Raw genomic sequence first — 27,197 nt, forward strand, 5'->3', positions numbered from 1 at the left:
TACATGTCTTTTAAATACCTCCAGGGATGGTGACTCAACCACTTCCCTGGGCAGCCTGTTGCCCAGGCATGTTTTTGGCATGTTAAGTGTATTTTAACAAATACTTTCAATTTCATACTTTAAATTCAACTTTTACTTTGGCTCACAAAAGCTCTATCTCATGGTAAAAGGAGTTTGCTCTTCACAGTACCCAAGAGACCTGGACCTCCTACCACCCAGGCCAGCAGGCTCATTACATCTACAGCTTCACCCCACTACACATCTGCATTTCTTCCCCAAAATATGCACACATTTTTGCTCCCACGTGATGGCCATCTCATCTCAGATGCTCCCATGTTATGACATGGGCCAGAGAATACATCTCAGTATCATTTGTGCAGAGTACTCTGGAATACTGTAAGATAAAGCAGAGATAACATTACATGAATGCAAATAAAAGCTGTTATGGGCTTTTCATTTTGTTTTCTAAAGTGTCTGAAACTGAAATGGGAGATATCAGGTTGATTCAGATTTGAAAGACTGTCTGAAAGCTCAGCTTATAGTTCATAGCAACTTTTACGTTCAGTTTTATTCTTTCAGTCTGGGCCCAAATGAAAAATAAAATTTATATATTGAAAAAGTAAAACGAAAAAATGTTTTCTATGTAATTTTAAAAAATCATCATATCAACATCATAAAAAATAATTTTCTAAATCTATGTTGAAGCTTCCACCTTATAACCAACGGAAAAACTATAGAGACAACATCTGGGACTTGACACTTTTCCTCTGCTGGCTTGCTGTCTCCTCCTGTGCTGAAATTAGCACTAACTAGATACCTTCTGTTAGTTATCAATGACACATCTTGTATATTCATTTGGGTGTTCTTTTTAAAGTATTTATTACCAGTGATTTTACTGCAATTATACCTCTCATATGCTTTAATTTTTTAAAGATCTGATTTGCATTTCATTTGTCATTTCATCATTACAAAATCCCATTTATTTAGACCCATATCATTAAGAACAATGATAAACAGTTCAAAATAAATTCACTTAGCTAAGCTATTTTACTGAATGAATGCAATTTGGACATTTTTTTAAAGCCGTCTTAAAAAAATGCTACAACTGCTCATTACAATGGCAGCCTACAATAAGCAGGCAAATTTTTCTGACAGCAGTGCTTCAGCATGAAGTCACATTTACCAGTATTATTCTTGAATCTGGGAAAGAAACCTTACAGAACTTTCTACTGATAATTTCCCTTCCACAGTGATTGATGGTGACCTTTCTGCCAACGAATGAGATACCATTTGCAGATTGGAGATTTTTCCCCTCAGCATCCTACAGTAGGTTAATAATAGTATTTTCATGTGCACTAAACACAAAGTACCCATCTACAGCATCCCATTATACTTCTCATTTTTAGCTCCGAACTTTTTTTCCACCTTATGACATATTCTCAATTCAACATGTTCTGGTTTTCCTTTTTTTTTTTTTTTTTTCCCCAAGAGGAATTCATGATGCTAATGAACACTTGCAAAATAAAAAACACAGATTAAGTGTTCTCTCATCCTACCAATAAATGACAGCTTCAAGTCATTGGTTCAGCATCCTGCAAATTGCTAAGGGATTATTCCAACTGAGACTACGTGGGTATGTTACAAACTATTAGACTTCATACAATATACGTAATAGACCATCATATTTAAACATAATAGAACATAATCTTTAACCTTTGCTTTGTCTACACAAGCCAGTTGACCCAGGATAACTAATGACTTCCAAACCTGTAGAGCAGACAAGCGTACTCTTATTTCAGGAGCTGAAATTACCAAATGACCTGAAAAATTTGCAGAACTACGTGTTTCCCCAGAAAAATCATATCACCAGGGAAAGCATCCATCAGCATTGTTAGACTGTAAATGACTGTCACTTGAAATCACTCCATTCTGTAATCTGTGAAATTCATAATAATTAAAAACATTGTTACAAATTCACACTTCAGAAACCAGGCTGAAATGATACTCTCTTCTTCCAGGTCTTATGCAAATTGATCTTTAAATAAGAAAGTAAATATCATTTTCTCTAAGCCATCTCACCCTTCACACAAAATGACACAATTTGCAACAGGTCTGCATGGCTGGAGCACTGCAATAAAACTCCTCTGAGCCTTTATTGGATATTTGGGTTTTATTAGAAGTGTTAAGAACTGGACTGCTTCATAATGAAAATGTGATTTCTTTATCTTGTCCCTTTCTGACAACTTAGGATGCAGAGAACATAATGTATTCTGCAATAATCCCCTTTTCTGTGCTATGCAAACTTGCCAACACATATGCAGATTCACTGCTTTTCCTCTGACATCCCATACTGATAAATGGATATGATTTTTTTTCTCCGATTACTATTTTTACAACTGTGGTTGTATTTGACATTTACTTCAAAGCCGGGGGCACTCACAGTCACCCTTTTCCATCTTACCTAGTCACAAAGCCCTGAAGTGAAGGAGTTGACATGTAGCTTAGGAAAGATTGAATTAATATATACAAGAACCACCTGCTTTGTGTCTGCAGATCTCTCTACTTACATCAGAGCCCCTGGCAACATTGTTCAACTTCAAAACTATCCATTCCCTTTGCTATCAAAATCCTCGGTAAAATATATTGGTGGTCTGAAACCAATGAATAAAAAATATTTCCATTATTAATGTATCATCTCTCATCCATTTCTCTTGCCATCAACAATTGAAACCTTTTTTTTTCCCTTCCTTTTTCCCCTTGCAAGAGGATACATTTCCTAGGAGTGCAAACACTGACAAATTTAAGGTAAAAATAATAAAAAATAGATGAGCACATAATATAATGGAACATTCACGGGGATGAGTACAAAAATGTATTTATAATTTATTTATATTTTCTGAGCAGGAATATTTTGTTATTTGCTTTGGGGACCAGGACAAGCACTTTACTTGATGCCTCTTAAAATCACCTTAATGCACGCAGTAAACAGAAAGAGACTGAACCAGCTCCCACACTCATACCCCATTGTTTTTACTGCTACTGATGCTTACTCCAGGCAACATCATTTTAAGTTTCTAAAACAGAATAGCACATATATCTCATTAACAAATCATGCATCTTCAAGTGCAATTCTGAAAACTAAAATTTCCCTTACTAGTAAGGATTTCTTTCATTCAGATGCACAGAGGTCTCAGTTTAGGTTTCGCCTATGGCAATCCTGCAGGAAAGGTTTGCTCAGTGGTCCCAAACATTAATGGCAATTTTTTGAATTCCCATTCCACAGTGAAAATCATATTACTATGGCTTCACGCTAATAAAATACACATGAAAAAAGGTAGATGTTTTCTTTTTTATTTTCTTTTTTCTTTTTCTTTTGCTTTCCCTCTTTATTTGCAGTGCTGCAGCTGCACAGCTTAGTGTGTTCAGTAAGAACTTTCAGACGTGAGGCTCACGTAGCAGTGTGGGTAAATCTGTTCTCCCATACTGAAAAAAGCGTCAGGACGTAATTGAAAGCAGAGGACCCGTCGCTGATGTCAAAACTCTGGTACATAAATTCAGGAATATGGAAGCCAGCCAGTACAGTACAGTAATCTAAAGGTGAGTTCATCAATATTTGGGAAATTTCTAATTTCTAAAAAAAAAATAATCTACAAACCCTTTTTGCAGACATTGCCAAAGAACTTTGTACATGTGTTGTATTATTGTCTCCCTAACTGGCAGTGACATTAGAATGAATCTGGGAATGGTACTGCGCTTTCTGAGAGACGTGCAATATTAAACCTGGAGAGAAGAAAAATATGCTTTTTTTGATGTTTGAAGACTCCCCTCTATTTTTTACATTGCTTCTCGGAGAAAGGCCAGACTTTGTGCCAAGCTTCCTGAGCAAGGTATAGGAGTAAAACGCAGGTGTACAGGAATAATCACCACTCAAGAGATCAATCTCACAGCTGAGAAATGCTCTAAGGGGAAACAATTGGTGGAATATGAACCCATTAAATATACCACCGGCGAGACCAAATTTCAAAGCACATGTTCATGCCAAAGCTGTACACAGTGGCTGTTAACCTTCAATTCTGAAGAGAAACTCTGCTGAGATAACCATCCTATTTGTCCACACTGTGAAGCAGCCACACAGATGACACCTATACTGTTTAAAATACTGCCAGTTTCACAAAGGTTTCCAGTATTTTAAGACCTTTTTCTGGGTACAGAATCACTAATAATGAATGAGAATGGGATGGTTACTTGACACCAAAATAAGATCATCTCTGTGATACTTGCACTGCACATCACTGAAAGCAGCAACACCTAACGACTACCTAAAAAATTCAGCATTGTTCACCAGACTTTTTGACCAAAATATTACAACTTGAGCCACTACTAAAGACATCTTTGAAAGAAGTTTAAAAGTAACTAAAAAACAATTGATGGATGCTTTTGTAGAAGAACTTACCATGATACTTAAGCTATGATAGATCTTACTTGAATTCTTCCCTAAAGTAAGGGTTGTTTGTACATGGAAATGGACTGAACACTGACCCACAGGGGTATAATAGAGAGAAGAATCTTTTTTTCATGAAAGCCTCTTCAGTCTAAATTCCTTGTCTTGGATGAAATATTACTGTAGTAAATTGTAAACTTGCAAGAATATGTGGTAGTAATAAAAGACCAATTTGTTGTAAGAGCTAGTAGGGAAAGCAAGGACACATGAAATTGCAAATGTAGACGTGAAGTGAGACAGGACACAACCCTCAGAATTTCTGGTGGAATTACCACCAACACTACATTTTCCTACAACATGAACTAGAAATTTACTTTAAATAGAGTTCGCTCAGAACAACCAGATGAGAAAGAATTAAAATAGAAGTTGAAACAAGTCTTGCTGCCTTCTCCAGTTCCTCTTCTTTCTGAATTTCTCCTTTCTGAGTGGTTACAGACTCGTCCCATTCCCATATGAGCTACAGGGGCTGGCTGAGTTTCTCCTCCTTCTTGCAGCAGCCTCTGCTTCAGTGAGGTGACCCTCTGCCCATCCCCCTTTGCAAGAGGAAAGTCCAATTGAACCCCTTTCTCATTCAGAGAGGAGCAATCTTTCTCTTCCCCTTAAAGGACTCCACATTGCTGCCCAGCCAAATCTCTTTAACCACTACTGAACAAACGAGTTCATATTAGAGCTGCATAACTGGACTGCTTTAGGAACTCCTGAACCTGTAATAAAACTGGCTATTCTCAACCTCCTCTCAACTACTGGTTAATTCACCGTAGAATCAGCATTTTTGCTAACAGCCCTCCTGTTTTTGAAATTGCAAACTACATTATGAAATCTTAAATTTTGGCAAACCCAGTTGCCATCTGAGAACTACACACACAAGCTTATGATACGAATATACTCAGCAGTTGGTACGATAGTTCATTTTATTGCAATACACATTTTTTCATTTAAAAATATGTTATAAAGGCTCTGTGAGTCCTTCCCATTTCCTTAATTTATGTTAAAATCTTCAACCAATACATTTATTTTCTCTCACTTCGTTCACAAGCATCATGAGCACATCGCATTGCAGTGGTTTATGTGACTGACTATCACACTAGTGTCTGAACACTGTACTTGGCTGCAGATGTAGGTGACCTAAGGAGGAAGCAGAGGACACACGGTCACTCATTAAGGTTCTGAAAGAATATAAGATGTTCCCAAACAATTTTATTTGAGAGCAAGATCTGGTAGGCTGCTGGTTTAACATCAGCATGTTCTGACTGTGAAACAGCTGCTTTTCACTTAACTTAAAACTCTCATGAAAAAACAGAACGTTAAATTGAAGAAAAAGTAACCTATGGCCAGTGAATCATTTACCTAATAAATATGATTTTGTTGTTCACAATTCCCTAAAGTTAGGCAGGTGCCTAGATTTAAGCCATGGATTAAACCACTAGATTGAACTTCATTTGATTGACTTACCAAATTTGACAAGTTAGATGGCAAAAGTTAGAGCGGAAAAAATGCCAAAGGAGGCGAGGGTGAGCTAAAAGCTAAGGTTTGGACATAGCTACCTGCTGTTTCACTCCCATAGGCAGTACCACTTCATGCCCTTTTCACTCCTGTATCCCCTATACTTGAGCAGTCAGCCGTGTGTGGTTTCTAAAGTATTTCAGGAAGAACTGGTCCTTGATATGATGCATATTTCCACTTTCAACTTCTATTCTGTCAACTCACTTCCTATGAGAGGAAGAACAGGCAAAAATGTAGACATAGAAATTATTTTTACTATGGACACAGAATGCAATAGTGCACAGAAGATAAGCTCTCCCAGTATGTCATGAAAGAATTTGGTACAGACAGAAACAGTAAAATAAACAGCTTAAAGTAATATCTTTTGTGATAGTTCTGCTGCAGTTACAGACAGCATACAGCCAACAAAAAAGCCCAAGACAACGCAAGTCATAATGCGGCTCAGCGTGCACTAGGATCAGACGCCTGAATGAGCATTTCTAAGAAAGGAGAATTAGCTCACGTGTGAGACTGCTTCTGGTTTTAATTCTGATTTTATTACAGGACTCTTTCAGGATCTGTCTCTACAGATCTGTCTCTTTCCCATGTACGTACAGGGTAGAGAGAACTACACTGTCAAATAAAGATTTATAAATTGGGGAAGCAGTGGAAGAATTCCTAAAGGTCAATTTTCATGAAAGAAATAGAAGGGCAAAAGCAATTTTTCCAATAAAATGAGAAGAGAAGGGCTGGTCTTGCAGGATAAGGTACAGAATGAGGAGCTGGCAGATAAGGATTTTATTGCTGTGCTCCTGATCTCTTGGAGCAGAATTTGGGAAGTTTTTGACATGCAATGTCAGAATTTTCCCTTACAAATACTAGCAGAACCCCAAAAGGACTCGAGGTCTGGATACCCTTATTTTATATAAGAGGCCTATCAAGACACTGTGCAACCTGAAGACTCTCTGATAATATTAAACTGATGATATACAATTATTAAATAGTTCTTACCATGAAAATTGCTGCATCTTAGAATCATAGAATAGCTTGGGTTGGAAGGGACCTTTAAAGGTCATCTAGTCCAACCCCCCTGCAATGAGCAGGGACATCTTCAACTTCATCTGGTTGCTCAGGGCCACGTAAAACCTGACCTTGAATGTTTCCAGGGATGGGGCATCTACCACCTCTCTGGGCAACCTGTGCCAGTGTTTCATCACCCTCATCATCAAAAATTTCTTCGTTATATCTAGTCTGAATCTACCCTCATTTAGTTTAAAGCCATTACCCCTTGTCCTATCGCAACAGGCCCTACTAAAAAGTTTGTCCCCATCTTTCTTATAGGCCCCCTTTAAGTACTGAAAGGTCACAATAAGGTCTCCCTGGAGCCTTCTGTTCTCCAGGCTGAACAGCCCCACTCTGTCAGCATCTCCTCATAGGAAAGGTGATCCATCCCTCTGACCATTTTCACAGCCCTCCTCTGGACAGGCTCTAACAGGTTCATGGGTCTTTCCTATACTGAGGACTCCAGAGCTGGATGCAGCACTGCAGGTGGGGTCTCACAAGAGCAGAGTAAAGGGGCAGAATCACCTCCCTCGACCTGATGGCCACGCTGCTTTTGATGCAGCCCAGGATATGGTTGGCTTTCTGGGCTGCAAGCACACAATTTCATCCTCTAATGAACATTTTTACTTTCTATTCTTATGTTAAACTCCATGTATTTCAATTTTGTAAAAAAAGGCATTGCAAAATTATTTTTTTTAATTCTCTATGAATAAAAATATGTATAATAATTCATTTGAAGAGAACCATTGTTAAAATACTGATAGCTATTACTAGTGGAAAAAAAATCTTCAGAAAAAAAAAATCTCCCTTATTAATCAATTCGATTTGTCTTTCAAAAACACTTGTGCCAGCCATCATGTAGAGATGCATTGCCAAATTGGAATAAAAATTCAAATGGATTTTTGCAATTAATGGCAAAGAAAATTAATCATTCCAATACATATCATCTTCAATACTGTTCCAAAATGTGGACACCTAATAAATTTCCACATTCTTCTCTTGCTTAACTCATGAAACTGCAATGCACAACTGAAAGTGGCCCATAAGGGAAAAAGTGTCGACACATGAAAACAAATTTTCCATAATCTCATCAACAGGCAAATGCCACAGCATCTAAAATTAAGAATAAACTGACATTTCTGCACTAAAATCAGATCACTGCTTGGTTTCCAGATGATCTGAATCCCAGATTGCTTTTCCTCTCTGCTGTATGCTGATCCCACGCGCTGAAGTGCATTGCTAAGCTCCTGACCAGATGAGATGTGCTACACAGGGTATTCTGCAGGCATTATACTAAGTTAAAATCAACTTGAAAGGTTATAGTCAAGAAAGCATATATATCTTAACAGGCACAAACCTCTTTTTAAGCTTCTGTGCATCACAGAATATACCTGAAAGTAAAGTTTGTAGCTAAAGCCTCACTCTGAATATCTTAAAATTTATAATTTGAAACTGGTAACTGTTCTTATGGCAGGATTTTATTTAGGTTCATGAGTATAGTTAAAAAGCCTCCTTGTAAGACTAAAAGCTCTTAAGTATGCCCCTGCCCAGGTCTCAAATGGCTGGGCAAACATTATCAGCTTCTGCAGATTTTTACATTTCTGTTGGAATAAGCAACTACTGTGTTCATCTTGGGTTGAAAGAAACCTCTTACAAATCTGCATCATAACTCTTCTGAATTTGCAAGTTCTCATGGACCTGCTGTTGGTTATACTTTGGCTCAAAAGGCATACCATGCATTAAATTATATTAAGATGGTGATATTTGGGGCTTCTGAACTTAATTTACTCTGAATCACCAAAGTGAAAATCAGAAGCAGTGGCTCCAAGTGTTGCGCTGGGCACTGCGCAAGGAGAGTGTGATTCATTTTGAGGAGGGAAAGAAAATAGCCTATTTTTTTTTCTTTCTTTTTTTTTCCATTTTGGAGCAGCTTTCCGGCCACAAGCATACCAACATTTGGGAACCCAAAACTCATTGTTGCATTTTTATCACACTTTATTTTATCGAATATGATGATTTTATTATAACTAAAATATAGAATGAAATTGCTAAATGATTAGCATTAACTACAAAGATTTTCAGAAACATCTAGAAGTTTGATTTGTTTCAAGTTCATATCTTTTACTGCTTACTTTTTGAATTTAATCTGAAATGCAAGCAGATTGATTTTTATTTGGTACTTTGTCAGAGATCGTAAACCTATATAAATTAACCTTCTTTCTTCCTATGATTTACAAGACCAACCCTCTTCTCAAAGCAGAATTATCATTTGTGATTTTTTCTGCATCACATCAGATTTCAGATATCACAACACATGAAAACATGCAACTGATTTTTCTTTCCCTACAACTGAAACATTATACATTGGTTTTCAAGCAACTTTCCCTTTTTTTCTGTTCAATGTTTCTACTTGTTGAAGCTTTTGGAACTGAATTTTGAGATTAAGGCTTTACTAAGACTAGCTGGTGTTTCTAACAGCTTTTGTCATTGAAGAGAACAGTAAAAATTCCCACCTCAGGGTAATCTGGAAAATGGTATTAAAGACCTACAAAATAATTTTAAGGAACAAAGGTCAGCATAAATGTCAGTATTATGAATGGCCAAGTAAATAGGTTGAGGAGAGAGAGATGAGGAAAGAGTGGGTACTTAATTACGGATTGTAATGAAACATTAAAATTCTTTCTGATGTGAAGAGTGATCCTGTTTGTTGGCTGTGGCTGATGAATGCCACCAATTTTGGTTCAGTTTCACTTTGCTCAAGGGCTTTGAGAAAATTTCAGGAACGAAAACCACAGCAATAATGTCATTATGGCCTTGTTCTATTTCTGAGTTGGAAAATCACTAGGGTTTGTAATAAAATTCAGCAGAGAAAGAGGTAAGAGGGGTACTTCAGCTGACCTAGAGATGATCATTCAAGAAACAGGTTATTGAAAAACATTGTATTAACAGCATTTGCAGCACATGTATTATTTAGATAAACTCACTTTATTTAATACTTGATTATAACCTCTAATTATTATGCAACTCATGTATTCAGCAGAAGAATTTATAAGCTAATTTGCTGACTTTATTTGTAAGTGTCTGTACTGAGAAGACCACATCAGTTTGTTCACCCACAGATCCACAATTAGGGAACAAAATCTTTATTTTACGGCAAGCCTATTAAATGTTTTCAGGAAAAGAAAGTAAAATTATCCTAACTATTCTATTTTTAAAATATTAAAATAAATCAAATCGAAATCCCTTCAATAATCTGTTGCCAGTTTAAAACTCAAGTTCCATATTTCTGCCCTATTTTCTGCATTGTTTTCCCATTCATCTTTCGTTATGGATCTCTCCCATGCTTAAGAATATTTAAAATACCACATATACAAGGCAATTCTAAGCAAAAATATCAAGTCCTGGCACTGCCCAAGGTCTCAGTAATACATGGACCTTTTTCTTTCCTTGCAGTATTTCTAACTTCCTATTGAGTTTTGAACTTTTTTTTTTTCATTTTCAACAGTGCTTATGTCAGATTTTGACAGAGACGGTAAGTGTACCTTATAGGATTGATGAACTACTCTTCATTAAATGTTTGTAGAATTCAGTGCAAAGCTTAAGCAAGCAATACACAAGTTTTAATCAAACACATTATGATTTTTATACATTTGCAAAGCAGCTAGTTAGAGCATATTTTCATCCCTTAAGGATTTGCTTATTGCAGAGTAACCAAAATATTCGTGATACTTAATTACTTTCTAAAAAAAAAAAAAAAAAAGAGAGAAGGTTCTTCCTTTGAAATTTTCATTCATTTCAGTATTTCTTTAGGGGTTTCTTACATTTTCCCAATACTCCAGATTGTTCCATTTAGTGAAAAGCCAAAATCCAACACCAACGTGCTTTCTTCGCAGTAAGTATATATGCTATTTTCAGCTTTCGAAGGAACAGAGGTGAGAGTCAGGTCACAGGAATGAGGGAAAGCAGTTGTAGGCTATATCCCCTTTAAAGCATTATTAGGCTATACTCTTTCTATATTCCATCTGTTCTCTCACATCTACTTTATGTAGGGACATTTATACTTAAACACACAAGATCTGAGCTAAGAGAGTTGGTGTCTCCTTAAAGATGGCTCAGAATCCGTGGTGTCCACCCAAGCTTCAGAAGGTACTGAGGCTCTGAGGTTGTGGGCCCCACCAGAGAGCTGGGGGTGCTTCACAAACTCAAAACCAGGAAGTTAAAACTACAGTGAATCCTTTTTTCCTTTTTTTTTTTTTTTTTTTAAATATATGGCTTTAATATAACTACATCAAAACTTTGGAATGGTAAATAGCAATGCACCATAATTAATTGTTATTATGAAGAATGAGTTGCCCCTAATCTGTGTAATAGAACCCCTCTCTTGCTAATCCATCAAGCACTTTGTCAAGGACACTGCAGGGACACTAAAAGCACCAGTTTCACCGTGGTGGTATTTCTACCCAGCATTTACGCACTTGTTGGTATAAGGAAAGAATATCATTTGTTGTGACTAACAGCTTTCATCTTCAGAAAAAAAAGTATCACTACACAGCAAAGTTCTTCTCTATTGATCAATTTTTATACCACCATTAATGTCTGAAAGCTCTAGGGTTTGCAGCTATCCAGAGCTGGGCCTCAGCATAAGTTTCTGTCTGAACTTCAGTTCCTGACAGGCAAATCAAGAATGGAGGACTTGACTGCAATGTGACCTTGTGCACAGGTCAGAGCAGAAGCAACAGAATTATATGGTCCACTGAAACCACACCTTGTCAATCAGGCTGTCAGATTATTTTGAAAATCCTTTTACTAGTCAGCATCAAATTCTTTCAAAAATTCATTGAGATCTTTTCTTTTTTCTCTTTGAACTCTATAGGAAACATCTTCAAGCAATAAAATCATACTGCCTGCTGGAAAGGAAAAAAAAAAGTATACTTTTACACCGCTCATAGCATTGCAACATTTATGAACCACTGCGCTTCAGTTAAAGCTACCGCATTCAGCTCTTTCATGAAACACGATGAGTTTTCCATAAATTGCAGCCACATCTCTCCTAGAGGAATATGAATAAAGTCTATTTATGGAATATTCAGCAAGTGGATGCAGGGTGAAAATATCACTTGTGTCTTCAAAGACTAAATTAGCAAGTTTCTGTATCCTGGATTCCATAATCTTGTCCATAAGCTTATTTTTCTCCTCCAAATTTTGTATTTTTTTGCAGAATCACACACTAATCATGTAAACTAAACTGACCAGCATACAACCTCAGTACATTTTTTGTACACATACATACACACACGTGATAGAAATGCTATAAATACAAACACATCAAACTGTGTCTAGAAAAAGGAAGAGCAACAAACACGTTCTATAGAAAAATGTGAAAGCTGAGACAAAAAATATGAACTGCCTTGAATGAATACCAAGATAATTTGGGTAAAGGAACAAAGACCACTAAATCCTGCAAATACCCAATTTAATTCTCTTTGCCTTGGTCACTTTGATTTAGCTGGCAGAAACAGAAATCTGTGCTGCAATGTGACAACCACAGGTCATACTAATAGCAGTAATAATTGTTCACCCATAATTCACTATGAGGTAGAAACCTATTTTTCCAAGAATATCAAATATTAGTCTCATGCTTTGTTTTTACTTGACATACACAAAAGAAATATGCTCTTGGATTAGGTGGGCATTAATAATTCCAAAATTATTTTTTCAGAAAAATATAAAAGAATGTACATACTTGGGAACCAAAAGCCCTCCTCCTACAACTTCATGCACTTGAGTCTAGCTAACAGCTAAGAGGTTGAGTGTATGATGGTTCAGAATAATCGTCAGCAGTGTGTTTAAGTCAGTGATCCAAATACTGCTGATGCTGAAGCAAATGAACTAGTCTTCAACAGAAAATTAAAATTTTTTAAATTGCCTGTTTTGACAAGGCCTGAGCCTGTTAAAATTCCATGTGCATTTTCTCTCATGAAATGATATATGAAATCTTCAGTTGATAGGATGTTCTAGCATAGGTTCTATTATTACGCCATGCGAAGAGGTATTGGTAATTATTACCAATTTTATTTTAGGCATCAGTACAGAAAAGTAGCTGGAAGAAGTTATTTTCAAGCAGTTCTCTCAGTCTTTCCAGACTGATGTCCTACAGATAAAACATAACCATCTTCCCAAAGAAAATGTGTGGGTTTTCAGTACCATGAAAGGTCACCCACTCTCACAAAATTAAGTTCTTAGAAGTTCTGGTGTTCTTTCATGGAAAAAAAACACTAAACAATAACAGCATAATGAAGTTAGCTTCCAGGAAAGAACCGACTCTCTAAAGAAAATGTTAGAGAAAAATTACTAAAATCTCCAAGACGGATATGCTGATAGGAAACATTCTCAGCATGCCCAGGAAAAAATGTGAACGAAAACACATAAAAAAGTTATTGCATTTTGTCATAGCTCAGATAAAAATTAGGAAACCTAGGAGTTAGTACTGTCAAAACCTGAGCAGAGCATAATAGTGTACAGAACTTTATTTAATAATGACAAATAATTCTAGACTTTTTAACCTCAATAGAATCAGACTCTTGGCTGAACAGATGAACTGAATGGGGAGTATCTTTCTTGCAACGTTCTTTAAGGCCAACTGTTCTGTTTTTACTACTTCCACAGCAGAAACAGCTAAGGCATATTGGTCTCTGTGTCCAGTAACACCAGACACAAACCCTATCGAAAAAATAGAAAACATACTCCAAACCTAAATCTGCAAAGGCCATACTTGCACAGTAGGAAGTAGGCAAACAGCATGACTTTTCTGTAGAGTTGCCTGCACATTCCTAAGTACTTGTTGCAATTCTGTACATCAACAGTACAAGAAGACAAGAAAATTTTATGATGAGAGAGAGCAGAGCTAGGCTGGCTCCTTTTCTGTTGCATTGCATGATTTCTTTATATATACTAATAAACTCTATTTGCAATAGTGCACATCCCAAAATTCAAGGACAATATGAAAAATATAAACATGTTAACTGATAAATACCACAACTTTTCCCAATGTGCCAAAGTAAATTTGGATTATTTTCACATAAATGTGCTCATCAGTAAAATAAGCACTTAATACACATGTGCTGATTTGGATTTTGGTTGGTTTTTTTTAGAAAGAAAGGACATGTTACAACATGTCAACAAAGATGATATCATATACTTTAACCAGATGAACAGAAATGCTGTGAAGCTAAATCACTGGTCAAAATTTTAAATACATATTCTCTTAAATTAAAAGATGACTTGAAGAGAAAACAGTTATCTGAGAACAAGGTTTTCTGGGTCAATCTTGCATCCTGTTGACCTCTTAACTAAGGTAATAGAGTCAGGGCTCCCATTTTAGTAAAGCTATTTAATTTTCACAACTTGTTCTCCCTTTCCTCATCATAACCCTAAGTCCTTCATCTCATCTTAAATTCTAAATATAATTAATGTAGTTACTGAAGAAAAACTATAGTGCATGTAAGAGGCTTTTGCAGCTTTTTGTAAGCAAGTTAACCAGAAGACAGAGTTGGGGTGGAAACATGCAGTCAAACCTGGCTCTAACTCATGGGCTGGCCTTGAGAAGTTGCAAAACAATGACGATACCCCTCACACCTGGCCTGACTTGGCATTTCTTTTTAATATTAAGATTGGCCCTGGTCTGAGTGGGGTATGGACCAGATGATGGCACAGGTCCGGTCCAACTACACCATATTGATTCCATCCTGTACTGTTTAGTGCTTTACAAAACCTTCATAGCTCACTCACAATACCCCTTTCAACACAAACAAAACAAAACCAACTTATCCAAAGTATAACAATAAATTTACAATAAAGGTAGAAGACAAAACCAGATGTTCTGAGACCTGGAACTTCAAGATTTTGTCATAAATTTACTTCTTTCTTCTCATTTGCTTTAGTGTCTCCACCTTTAATCTAAATTTTGTATTCTGAAACTATGGGTTTGTGGTATTTAAGTGCATTTGCAAAGCACTTCAAAAGTGAAATGTAACTACTAGCAGTGATTTTATTATTTAAAAATATCTATTAAAATTTTAATACATGGCATTTTTAACTTGTCTTTATTCCTGTAAACATTCATTCCACAATATGCAGCAAGAGTGCTAAATGAAAGATGCTACAGTGTAGTCTCTACACAACATATAGAAGAAACTAGAAACAGTACAAATACTGAAAAAGTGTTTCCATCTGTCATTCAAAACAAACTTCATACACAAATAACAACTATACAGACCTCCATACCCTCCCAGATCATTATGTGGATATCAAATTTGACACCAGTTCTGTATTTCCAGTCCTCTGGGACAAAGCAGTAATGTCTGCCTTTATTTTAGCTGCTAGTCCAACAGTAAGTTTTAAGACAAATCACCCTCTATGAATAATTATTATCACTTTCTCAGAGTTGTGATTATTAAGTCATTATTTGTTTATTTTCACTGATGATTACTCGATTTTCCCTTCTCGCATTTAGTCATACAGCTCTGGAGCAAAATGAAACTTCATGAGATAATTTGCAAATTCTAGTCAGAATTGAGCAGTCATTTCTTAAGAGTTTTGTATTTTAAAGTATCTAGCTGCATAGGTATACGGATCAAAGGATATTCTGCGATGGGTTTTCATACGCACAGAACCAGCCTTGGATTATTCCAGCAGTGGAAGTTCTTAAGGTTGGTACGCTAAAGCCCACAGAGAAGGGTATTGGTCATAAGACACAATTTTTAATGAGGATCACATAAAGAAGGGTTGGGGTGGGGATGAAGGAGATTCTACTTCCTTAGCAAACTATTTCCTCTCTCTTTTTAGGAACAGAGGATCTGAGTCTGCAATTCTCAAAGCAATCAAGGCAATCTTCCCTCCAGCCATTCAAATCACTAACACTTCAGAAACTATCTGCGTTTCTCACTGGGTTTGTCTTCTGACGGATAGGTGTATTAAATCAGCGCAGGGAAGTTTGGCAAGAAGCAAAGCTGGAACAAATCAGGTAGTAAAAAAGCACGAAGTAATTGAGGAAATAATCTGGAGGAAGACTTTGCAGTGAGAGGAGAAAACTGTTTTCAGAGAGATCAACTCCTTAATTTTATTTACCCGGCAGCTATATAAACACTAGCACCAAAACCCAGGAGTACAAAACCAGGAAGAAGGGAATGCACAAATACTCCCTCGTAGCAGCCCTCATCTTGGATCAATTAAAAGTCCTCCTCAAACTACACCTGAGGAAGGAGAAGGAAAGCAGTGGGTTGCTGGATCAGGAGGACACTAGGAATTTGACATCCCATCTGAAATTCCTCTGAGCCTTGATACTGAACTGGGCTTGGAATAAACTGAGCATAGATTTGTGGATACTCTACATGCAATTAAAAATAAAAACTCTTCCTAGAGGTGGTTTCTTACAATTCCAGGATGAGGAAGGTCTTTGGACAGCAATATTGTTGTGATGCTGAGGAGGATATTTGGAAGTCTTCACGTTCAGAAGGACATAAACCTAATGCCACCTCATTGCCAAGCCAGTGGCAGCTAAAGGGAGTAACAAAACAAGTTCTGCTAAACAGCCAAATTACAAGCGAAATGACTACTCTGACACACTGATGTGTAAATAAAGATACTGGGAGTAATTCAGTGTAGAAAAATGTTTGCTTTGCTTATTAATCAGGGATATTGCCAGAAGCAAAATATAGTCCCATAGTTTTAGTTTAATTTCAAAACTGGTGTGAAAGTCACAAGTTATTAAAGCCTGAATAAGAGACATTGTTCTGACCAATCATTTTCTAAGCTTTATTCACCATCATTCATTCCTAGTGCATTTTAAGCCAGTATCGTGAGTCATTCACTAGTTAAACCAGGAGACTGCGAGACTGAGCTTCCCACTATATTACTGTCTTATTTTGTAGCCTGAGGCAAAGTAATGATCTTTTCTCAGTCTGTCTATATGTAATATGCACATTATGCTTCTCACAGGGATATGATTCGCTCACTGATGATAAGAAACATTTCAGTGTTCTCAGAAAAATAGCATCATAAATTCACAAGAGGTAAGCAACGGAGTGAAAGCAACTGTCTACTCATACCAGTGCAGTTGGACAATTTAAAAGTTACAACAAACTTTCTACCTAGAGATATACCATTCTCCGGTATCAAGCTCTCCAAGGTCTGCGTTTAAAAAAAAAAAAAAAAAAAAAAATCAGCTCCCCAAGGCAGCTTCCAGCCTTATAAACATAATGTTGGCTAGGAAAGAAAAGTCAGAGGTTCATTCTGCCCTCAGAGACCGATACCTATTTGATTTTTTCAGGACTTCTAATCTGGAGCCAGAAGGGATGAGATCTTCCACGTCATCCCATGAACCCTCAGAGAGAATGTGAATGGCAAGACTCGAGCTCTGTCAGCTCAGAAGGACTACACAAGCCAAAAAAAATGAAGGAGATGCTGGAGAGCATGTTAGCACAAACTGAGCTGGAAAGCTGACAAAGGAGAAGGAGTTCAGGGAAAGAACAGATAAAATCATGAAGACAGGATTTGCTTCTTCAGTTAGACTTGCTCATTTATTGAAATGCCACTGGAGCCTTGCTTGGCAATGCAGATGCAGAGACTGATAATGATATGTTTCTTCAGATACACACAGTACGGAAGAAGAGCTCTAGCAACTCTGCAGGATAATTTTGCAACATTTTCTTCTGGGAACTAGTTAGAAACTTGAGTTACCAAAGAGGTTATCTGCTTACGTAGTCGAGTTTCTAGCTTGTATTTCACTTTGTTCTTAGATGCAATGCACCATGTTCAAATGAGACATCTTCATAGGCTTTGGCACTCCCACATCATACCCATGTTCTCCTTCCATGCTTTTAAAAATCAGTTTGGATTATTCATTGTACAGTTCCTAGACTCAGAGTTATTGAGTGAAAAGGCAAAATTCTTCTTTCATCTTCAACTTTTACTCCCTAGAACAGATTGATTATTTTAGAAGTTACATGTACTGGCTGAGGTATTCCCTTCAGAAGTGCTGAGGAATATTTTGGAAGGAATTTTTTTTGCCTACTGTAATGCAATTTGGCAGAAACATGGTTTTCCCTGATGAAGTCTCGGCTTATTTATGTATGTTTATGTTGAAGATAACCCGGAAAAATGCTGTGAATTAAAAAAACAAATATATGTTTCTATGTAGTTACTTAGACCTCTGTGTGGAACAAGCCTGTAGGTGTATTTATGCAGCAAACAAATTACATATGTGGGATGGCAATAATAATTGTACCTTTTACCACATCTTATCTACACTTCCAGCATGTCAACAGCACACAAGTCAGAATCTTGAACAAAGAGGAAGATTTTACACTGAGACCCAGTCATTTAATTGACAGCAAGAACAAGAAAGTTCATTTCCAGAAATGGTTTACCCTTAAGTGACCTGATTTAGATTTTGTTAACATAAATTGCATTGGATCTCAAATTCTGAAATGATATATAGAAAGAGATGCAGTCAGACAAGGCTACCTATAGCTCTTAATTCCTTACAAAACTTGAATGGCACCCAACTACAAGCAGAAAATCACAGCAAAACTGTGTCTTAAGACTCTTTCAGAGATTCATCAGAGCTTTAAGCAGACAATAAAACAAGTCAGTAGTTACCATCCACTAGCAGCAAGTCACTAGTTACACATAAAATACATCCAATTAACAAATAGGACTGGAATCACAAGTCATCCTAGCTCTGTATTACTGAGACAGCATTAGCATCGACAAGGCTTCCAAAATGAGCAAAGGACAGCACAATTAAAATGTTAGCCACCGCCTGCAGCTTTATTTGCAAAAGTGTTCTCAACATTGCTACCATCAAACAACTGCTGCTTCAGACAAGACTGTAATGCTAACACCTAGTACTTCATTTTAATTCGAACTGGATCTACAGCGTAGGCTCTGTATATACAATAAACTGAAGTCACAGATTAGCTCCAGTAGATAAACTGAACTCTCCAGATACTGCTCTGTACCAGCCACAAAAGCTGCAGTTGAAATGATGAGATTCTCCAATGTACATACAGTTTTGCACAGGTCTCCACACATCTCTCAAAGCGATTCAATCTTTCTCTAATAACAACCGTCGGTATTTCAGTTGTTGCAAGGAGATTTAAACTGAGATTCCTAAACCGAAACTTCAGCTGTGTCAGGAATCATTAATCCTTTTATACAATAACCAGGAGCTAAATACATTTTGGGATGACAGACGACAAATAAAAGGATGTGCAGGGCCATCAAATAGGCGAGGGGCATCGCTACAAAACGCAGCATAGGTATATGAGGTCAGAACTAGGTCACATTTCCATATTTCATAAAATTTGCCATGTTTCACATTAGAGGCAATCACACAATAAATCTCAAAACACAAGAGAGTAAGGAGATAAAAATTTCCCTTGTTTAACAAACAAATCAAGAAAAGAATATATGTGTCTCAGATACAGCAGAAAGGAGAACAGATAAAACCTCTCACACAAAAAACATTTTCAGAGAACAATAATTACAGGCAAGTATTTTTGTCTTCACTACAGATACAGGTTTGACATTTTCACTCTTTCACGGAAACTATGTATTTAAAGCAAAAATATGAAACTAGTAAAAGGCAACTGTCAATTGCAGCATGTTCATGGAATCTATGTCAATAAATGCCAATACATCTACTTTGCAATTATTTTTAACCTGTCTCTGCACATGGAAGAGATCCAGGGGAGAATTTAATGAAAGGAAAGTGTTTTAGTAACTGACGTGCATTGAATTTTACAAATTTACAGCAAAATTGAACATCAATAGATACCAAAATTTACCATCTTCAACTTCAGGCCAATGCGTGACAAAGCGTGAGCCCAGTAGAATTTAAAAAAGCTGCCTTTGTTTTTACTAACCACAGCCACTGATGGAACAAAAAGAAAAAAACCCTTTGTTTCTCCCAAAAATGCTTAGCTAATAAAGCAAATTAGGTAGTATGGGAACAGCTAACTGTAAAAAAAGCAACTACAAAAAAAAAAAAAAAAGACATCATAGAGATTGCAAAATTGCAACAAGGACACCATCATTAAAGTAATTAAAGCTGGTCTAAGCCCAAATAAGAACTAAATAGTCTAAGAAAGCAACAGAGAATGCAGCACAGATAGAAACCTACATGAGATTTCACAGGACTAGTGAATATAAAGAGCATCAAGATTGACTAGGGAATTTGAGGAAAACTGGAGTATACATCAGGATTTCCACAATACTCTAGGAGCTAGAACAGCAAAATCATATGCATTTTAACACAAAATACCAACAATGACCTAGAACTTACTTTTTTTTTCCACAGACATCATAACTACCTGTGTAGGCTATGAAAGCTATAAACAAATAACTGACTGATGTGCAGTTAAGATCACAGATTATGAGTTTAGGTAAGCTTTTATCATGTTTTCTACTGATTCCATCTGTAGTGTAGAAATTACAGAGAGAAAGAAAAAAACATCCTGAATTCTTTCCTTTGAAAGAAATCTTTGTGCTACCGTCAAAATCACAGGAATTTCCAGTTCTCCCAATATCTTAAATCCATCACGGATGTTTATAAAGTTTCTCTTTCATTGAGAAAGTGTGTACATATACACATAATGAAGTCAAGAACTATGGATAAATTCCTCCATTCCATATACATTCATTCCATATTACAAATATTTTTCTTCTTCTTCGTACTGTTATTTTTTTTTCTCTGTGAGATGCAAAATAAAACTCCAATTCCATGTTCAGATAATCATACCCCAGAAATAGCTTCAGCAAATACTCCAGTACATGGAGTCCGGAGGTTAAGGGCATAGATGGCCTTTGCAGGTGCACCCCTCACATCCAGAACAACCATGTCCATACGTGTGTATCTCGCATCCATATGAGCAACCACCTCCCAAGTCAGCATTAAGCCCCAGATAGTGTTCTCCTTTTTCCAAGTCATGCCTATTCGAAGATAACAAATCAATAGAAAGAAAAATATCTGGGCACCACAGGACCTGCAGCTATGAGGAGCAGATACCAATGTTTAATGAGTTAAAGCAGGGATGGGGCAAGCCCTTTGAGTGGCATCAGGAGAGCTTTTGACAGCCCCTTCTTAGGACGTCATCTTCCACATGAAGACTGGTTGTTCACAGAGGTCTCCTCCTGTGTAACTGAGCCTCTCTCCACCTATCATCCCTGTTCCTCAGGCTGGTTCCTGTGTTGCATATGATGGTAGCTAAATTAAGAGCTTATCACCCCAGCAGAGAGGAGAGGAAGCTGGGCTCTCCCTCCTGCCCTCCTATTTTGCTCACCCCAGGCTCCTCACCGCATGAGCCAGCTGCTCCTTTGCCCCAGCACTCACTGCCCTGTTACAAGGCACACTGATTCAACCTCCTAACCTGGCAAAAAAAACCCAAACAACAAACTACTTCCCCCCAGCCTCATGTTTGTTTTCTGTCATTTTAGTGAGTTCAATTGAGTCATCGTGCCATAAGGTGTGTGACAGAGCCAGAAACATGTGAGTTTCTTTCACATGAGAGTGAGAGATAAGAGATAATGGGACTAAGCAACATCTGTCAGTTTTGGTAGGAACAAGCCATTAATGCAGTACAAGTCTTTTCATAAAACCATAGCCTCCCTTTCTCTGACATTCCCTTTAGGTAATACCCATTTACCTAAATCTCATTCAATTACAAAAGAAAATAATTGTAGAATTGAGAACTTCCCCGTTTCTCCCATTCTTTTTTGACAATCCTTCAATTTTTGGTTTATTTATGTATGAGATCCCGGGGACAGGAGGTTCCTATTAATGTGTGCTCACTCGGTGCTGCTGCCTGGCACGACTCTAGCAGACACAACAACATAACAGTTATAACTACATGGACTAAGTCAGCTACTGTCTATAAAGAAAGCTTGGAAAAAAATGGTGTTAAAAACTGCTTTGGGTATGCAGAAACAGTAGAATTAAAATAATTTCCTGATACAAAGGAACCTGTTTTAAAAGGTATGTGATAACAGACTCCGTATGTCAGAAGATAAGAACAACCTCCAGCAGCAAGATCTTGAAGAAATTCTTAGAGAAGTACAATTAATTTCATTATACCCTGAGAAGAAAGTGTACCTATCAGTGTATTATTTTACTCACACTTTTCCTATGCTACATAATGTTTGGTGAATAAAAAGGGTTACATAGCAGCTCATTATTCTTAAAATATGATGACAGTGCTTGTGTCTCCCCAAGCAGCACAAAACTCCAGACTCGTATCCTCTGAAAAATCTTTTCATTTTTATAAGCCATCTGTCAATACGCCATTTCTTCTCTGCCTTTCCTTTGATCATACAGCCCTAATTTTCTCAATGTGGCAATTAATCTCTTTTCCCCCTGATTTTTATATAAAGATATTAGAAAACCCTCTAAAGCCTCCACATTGTACACTCAGCTAATATATGCAGCCTTGTATTCCTATAATTATACCTTTTTTTCCCTCCTTTCTCCCTTTTACATATCATCTATCATATCCTGTTTCAATAGGACCACATGATCTTTTCATGCTGGCTGAGTACCTATCCAGTGCGCTACAAGCTGTCCTGTAGCAGATATAATCACCACCCCCCACAATTCTGTTCCTCAAATTACCAACAGAAATCTCCAGGCTCATTTTTTCTGTGGCAAACTACACGTTGATACTATGTCTTCCGTTCATGCAGTACGCTGCTAAGGAAATGAATGGTGTAGATGTCGGGCAGAATAGCGTGTACTTAAAATTCTTCGCTATTTCAGCAGATTGCCTTCTGCTTGCATTAGGTCTTATCCCCTTTAATAAAAAACTTTCCTAGAATGAATCTTTTGACAAAGAGGTATTGAGATATTGGGGAAAATAAAATCATTCACTTAAGGAGAAGTAGAACATTTAATGTGATCGGATACATCATCCTTCCCCAAGTATTCATTTCATGCACAAAATCCTTTTGATGCTTTATACCTTTAGTGTCACAATAAAGAAATCTTCTTATTACTGAAGAATGATAAGAGAGTAAACAGCAGCTGTGTGATAGCACTGATGTAGCAGAACATATCCCCATGAGGATTCTTGACCTTTCAGCCTCGGTTTTCAATGCTGCAGCTAAAAATATCTTTTCTCCACTGACAAACATTACAGCTACATGCTGCAGAATAGCAATGAGGAGCTTTATGCTCTAATGGCTTTACTATAAATAGAATCTCTTCAATGCTAAAAGCTCTTCATTAAAAGGATTAGTGGCTACAACACACAACAGGAACAACCGATACCAAACCTCAGGCTTTGTAGAACAAACTGATTTTAAATTTACTAGATTTAAGATTTCCAAAGTAACTGCATAATTTGGTGAGTAAAGCAGAATGAAGAACACCCTCCTCCCCACACAACATTTTGAGGAGCTGTCTTTGATATAAAATTAATAGTTTGAGGAATCAGCTTCATAATATTCTCATCTTCTCCAGTTCAATGCCAAATTGACTGTATAATGCAATGTCAAAATGAAGTACAAAGTCACAACAAAACTGATGTCAGTACTTGAGCATAATAAATTATCAGTTATCTGCTAGAGCAGAAAAATTTTCTTTCCTGCCTGGTCTAAGACAGGGATGCAAATTCTCACAAGGCTAGTGTGGCTCTGCTATATTGCGGTAAGAGTCACTCTTGGTGCCTAAAGTAGGAGGGTGACAAAGGCAGGGACGATGAGGAGACAAGCACAATGGGAATCCTACTTACCATTTCAGGATAAATACTTAATAAAGCCAGTGTTAGGAGGTTACTTTGAGATACCTTGGCAAATATAGCATTAGACTGATGTCTCACAAATACTATGCCATGGGAAAAAGACCGGAGACAAGATGTAAATTAAAGCAGAAATAAGGCACATTTTTAAAGTGAAGAGTTATCCTAAGACAGCAACAGTGAAAGACTGACTAGGAAGTCAGAAACTTTGAGAAAGAAGATAAATAGTACCTGCCAAATATGAGATAAATTGACCACCTACAAATATTAGAAATAACAAGTTTGTCGAGTACCCTGTTAACAAAAACGTGTCTGAAGCATTCAAAGATTTTTAAACTTCCCTGACAAAAATTGTGGTGTATGTAATCCCCTCTAAGACTAATCGTATTTGAAGACACACAGTAACCCTGCACAGCCACTGGGAAAGGAAACTATTTCATTCTCAGATGCAGTTTACTTGCTCCCATCACAGCCTGGACTACCGAGCCATCTTTCAATGAACCATGACTACAATTAGCAGTGCTTACAATTAGCCTTATAAATGGGCTAGTACGTATTCTAAGTACTAGTCAGTCCTGGGCCCATATAAGCAAAACATCAGCCTCTAACAGAAGGGTATTTCTTGCAGCATCTTGGTATATATATGAAAATCTTATTCCAAAATGCCCCAAAACACACCACCAAAAAAAAAAAAACAAAACCCCAAAGCAATAAGAGAATATGTACTGAAAAGACTAGAGGGCATAACAAGCCTTCACACCACTGAGGTTGTTAAAGAAAGGATCATCTGTCTATGGATCTATTCTGTGTTTTTAATTGACAAAACAGTGCACCAGCTGATTGCCCATCAATGAATTCCACTCATGGTCTTGTCTGAATTAAAGCAGATGTGGTAGGGTAATTCAAATTTTTTTAATAAAAGGCGTAGTTTTGATTAGTTGGAACTAATGGCACATTTAACTATATTATGAGTTTTCCTCTTTTATATTTGTTTATTGTTAGAGCACAGAAATTTTATCAAACATAAACCAAATTTAGATTACCAAAATAACTAAGGATGCTTTTTTCCCCTCTGACATTTAGACAAATGGCAATTTTTATTCCCTGCAAAAATTGCTAATATGCAGAACTACATACTTTTTTCATTTTAAATTAGAGGATTTGCTACTAACATGCCATATGCTGTGTGATATGTTTAACAGAATGTTACACTTCTAATTGCATACCAATCAAGGGCTCATATTTTCCAACAATTAGCAGGGTAAAGTATAAATTTCCTAGTGTCATTGGTGCTTTCAGGCATCCAACAGAGCCTACAATATTTTAATCCACACATCTTCAAAATCACAAACATAATTTGGCTTCAGTAAGGTATCTCCACACACGGGAGACTGAAAAGGAGAGGATGGAGAGAGAGTAGAATGGAAGATGCATTTCTACTGACAGCACAATCCTTTTAACTTCCCAGGATTTCCCACAGAATTTCTACGATATTCAACCCCAGAAATGGGGTAGAGATCTCAGGTGTTTCATGGGTGGGTTAGGGTTTGGGTTTTTTTGAGGGTGGTGGTAGCAATCAATGTATATCTATTTATAATGCCTTGACTTTCCGTAATGAGGTATCTCTGCTAACAGGGGTTGAAAGGAAGAAATATGCAGCTACTTCTGACATCTTAAGGGTCTTATAGAATGAGCTTATCTGAACATTTGAAAATCACCCAGTTTCATGGGTAAGACCAAGAAATTAAATATTCTGTTTTTGTCAATTATAGCTAATTTGAATAGGGGAATGGGAATGGAAAAATCAGGAAACAGCTCTACAGGTAGATCTTGGTAACTTCCACTTTCTTAGGCAGTAGAAGGTATCCAATCCTGATCTTCACCGTACAGCTTTAGAAAGTTTCAAAAATATTTTATGCTGACATTAGCTTGCTTTTTATTTATATCTATTAACTTACTTGCTGATATTCAAATTTCACTAATAAGTGATGAGTCTTCCCATCATATCATTTATTATTTACGATGGAGTAGGAGTGAGCTACTTAACGAATAGCAAGATGACTCGGATTCATTTTAATCCCTGTTTCAAAATAGAAAGAATCCCAAATGACTTTTCACCTAGACATTATCACATATGAGTAAAATTTTACTAAGCAAAATATTTACTTGTGTTTATTTCAGTGTTTGCAAACTTTAATGAATTCACTTTGCCATCAGAATATGAAGTAATGACAATTAAAGACTCTCTAATCACTGCGTATAAAGATAGTCTTAATTTGCTATTAATTGCCAGATACGGTGTACTCAAATTTAATTTCTAGTGAAATGCTCAGGGCAATTCCACTTTAGTACTGAAAATATTTGAACCTGCACTTAAATCTCCTGTTTCTTCAGTGTTATCTCAGAGCTCAGAAAAGCCCTTCATATAGCCTCCTCTCTAGATTTTAGCACATCAGGAAAAGCACAGGAGTCATCACTACAGTATTTCAGTTTAAAGCTTCTTCCCAAAAGCAGTTTGAAGACTTTATTACCGCGAGTTTGGGTATAAATAGTACTACCCAACAGTATCACCCAATGATATCCAAATGACTGGCATAATGGGAATACGCATGTTGTTATTGTAAAATTTTATGAAAAACAAAAATAACTGAACAATCAAGGGTCACATTTGGAATCTGTGCAGCTGAGAAACATCCACTATCCCATACAGTGAGATTCTAATGAGAAGAGTAAACTATAATGTGAGATAACTGAAGGCACAGACAGCCTGCTTCAAAAATGCAATGGAGCAATGTTTTAGTCAGTATCTACAGACAGCAAGATTTGAATAAAATGTAGTTCCTGGGCTAAATGAAATCTCAGGTTTTCTGCAATGCTTTGGTCCCTTCATCTTTAAATTTAGACATATAACAATTTTCTGCTGAGTTCATACCATTGAACTATCCAACATCATTTAACTAAGGGTTTGCTGATTATTATGGCATGCTGTATGGCAAACAAACAGCTCCACAGACTGAAAATCCAAATGAAAGATAGAGGTAAACGCCATCTCTGGTATTTTACATAAATTAGGTAACACTGCTGGATTATTACCAATTTGCCAGCGTCAATGCAATACAAAAGATACTTTAAAAGAGAACAAGAAAGATTAAGAATGATGCTACACAGTATGTCAGAGTTGCTCTTAATCTCACACAACACATTGCCTATGAAACAATTTATTACAAGAACAGAACGAAACCTGTGAAGGTTTGCTCTGCATGATGATCAAGTAGTTGGATTTTTTTCACTCTCTCAAAATAACAGAATAATTTCCTTGTCTGCCACCGTGCCTTTTGAAGAACAGCTTCCAGATTATCATC

General features: G+C 36.9%; 1 protein-coding gene across 4 annotated transcripts in view; it reads right to left on the bottom strand.

Moving 5' to 3' along the window:
• The window catches only part of TRAPPC9 (trafficking protein particle complex subunit 9), a 525,994-nt gene that overhangs the window by 219,894 nt on the left and 278,903 nt on the right, over positions 1-27,197 (bottom strand). The window contains exon 22 of one of the 4 annotated variants that reach the window (XM_068396801.1): positions 5,549-5,626. The exons of the other annotated variants lie outside the window; for them this stretch is intronic. Within the exon in view, the coding sequence (XP_068252902.1) occupies positions 5,586-5,626 (41 nt within the window). The 3' untranslated portion in view covers positions 5,549-5,585. Of the gene's footprint in view, positions 1-5,548; positions 5,627-27,197 lie in introns of those variants that run through there. 4 annotated transcript variants of the gene reach the window in all.

The sequence above is a fragment of the Nyctibius grandis genome, chromosome 3 (genome assembly GCF_013368605.1).
Source record: "Nyctibius grandis isolate bNycGra1 chromosome 3, bNycGra1.pri, whole genome shotgun sequence".
NCBI lineage: Eukaryota > Metazoa > Chordata > Aves > Nyctibiiformes > Nyctibiidae > Nyctibius > Nyctibius grandis.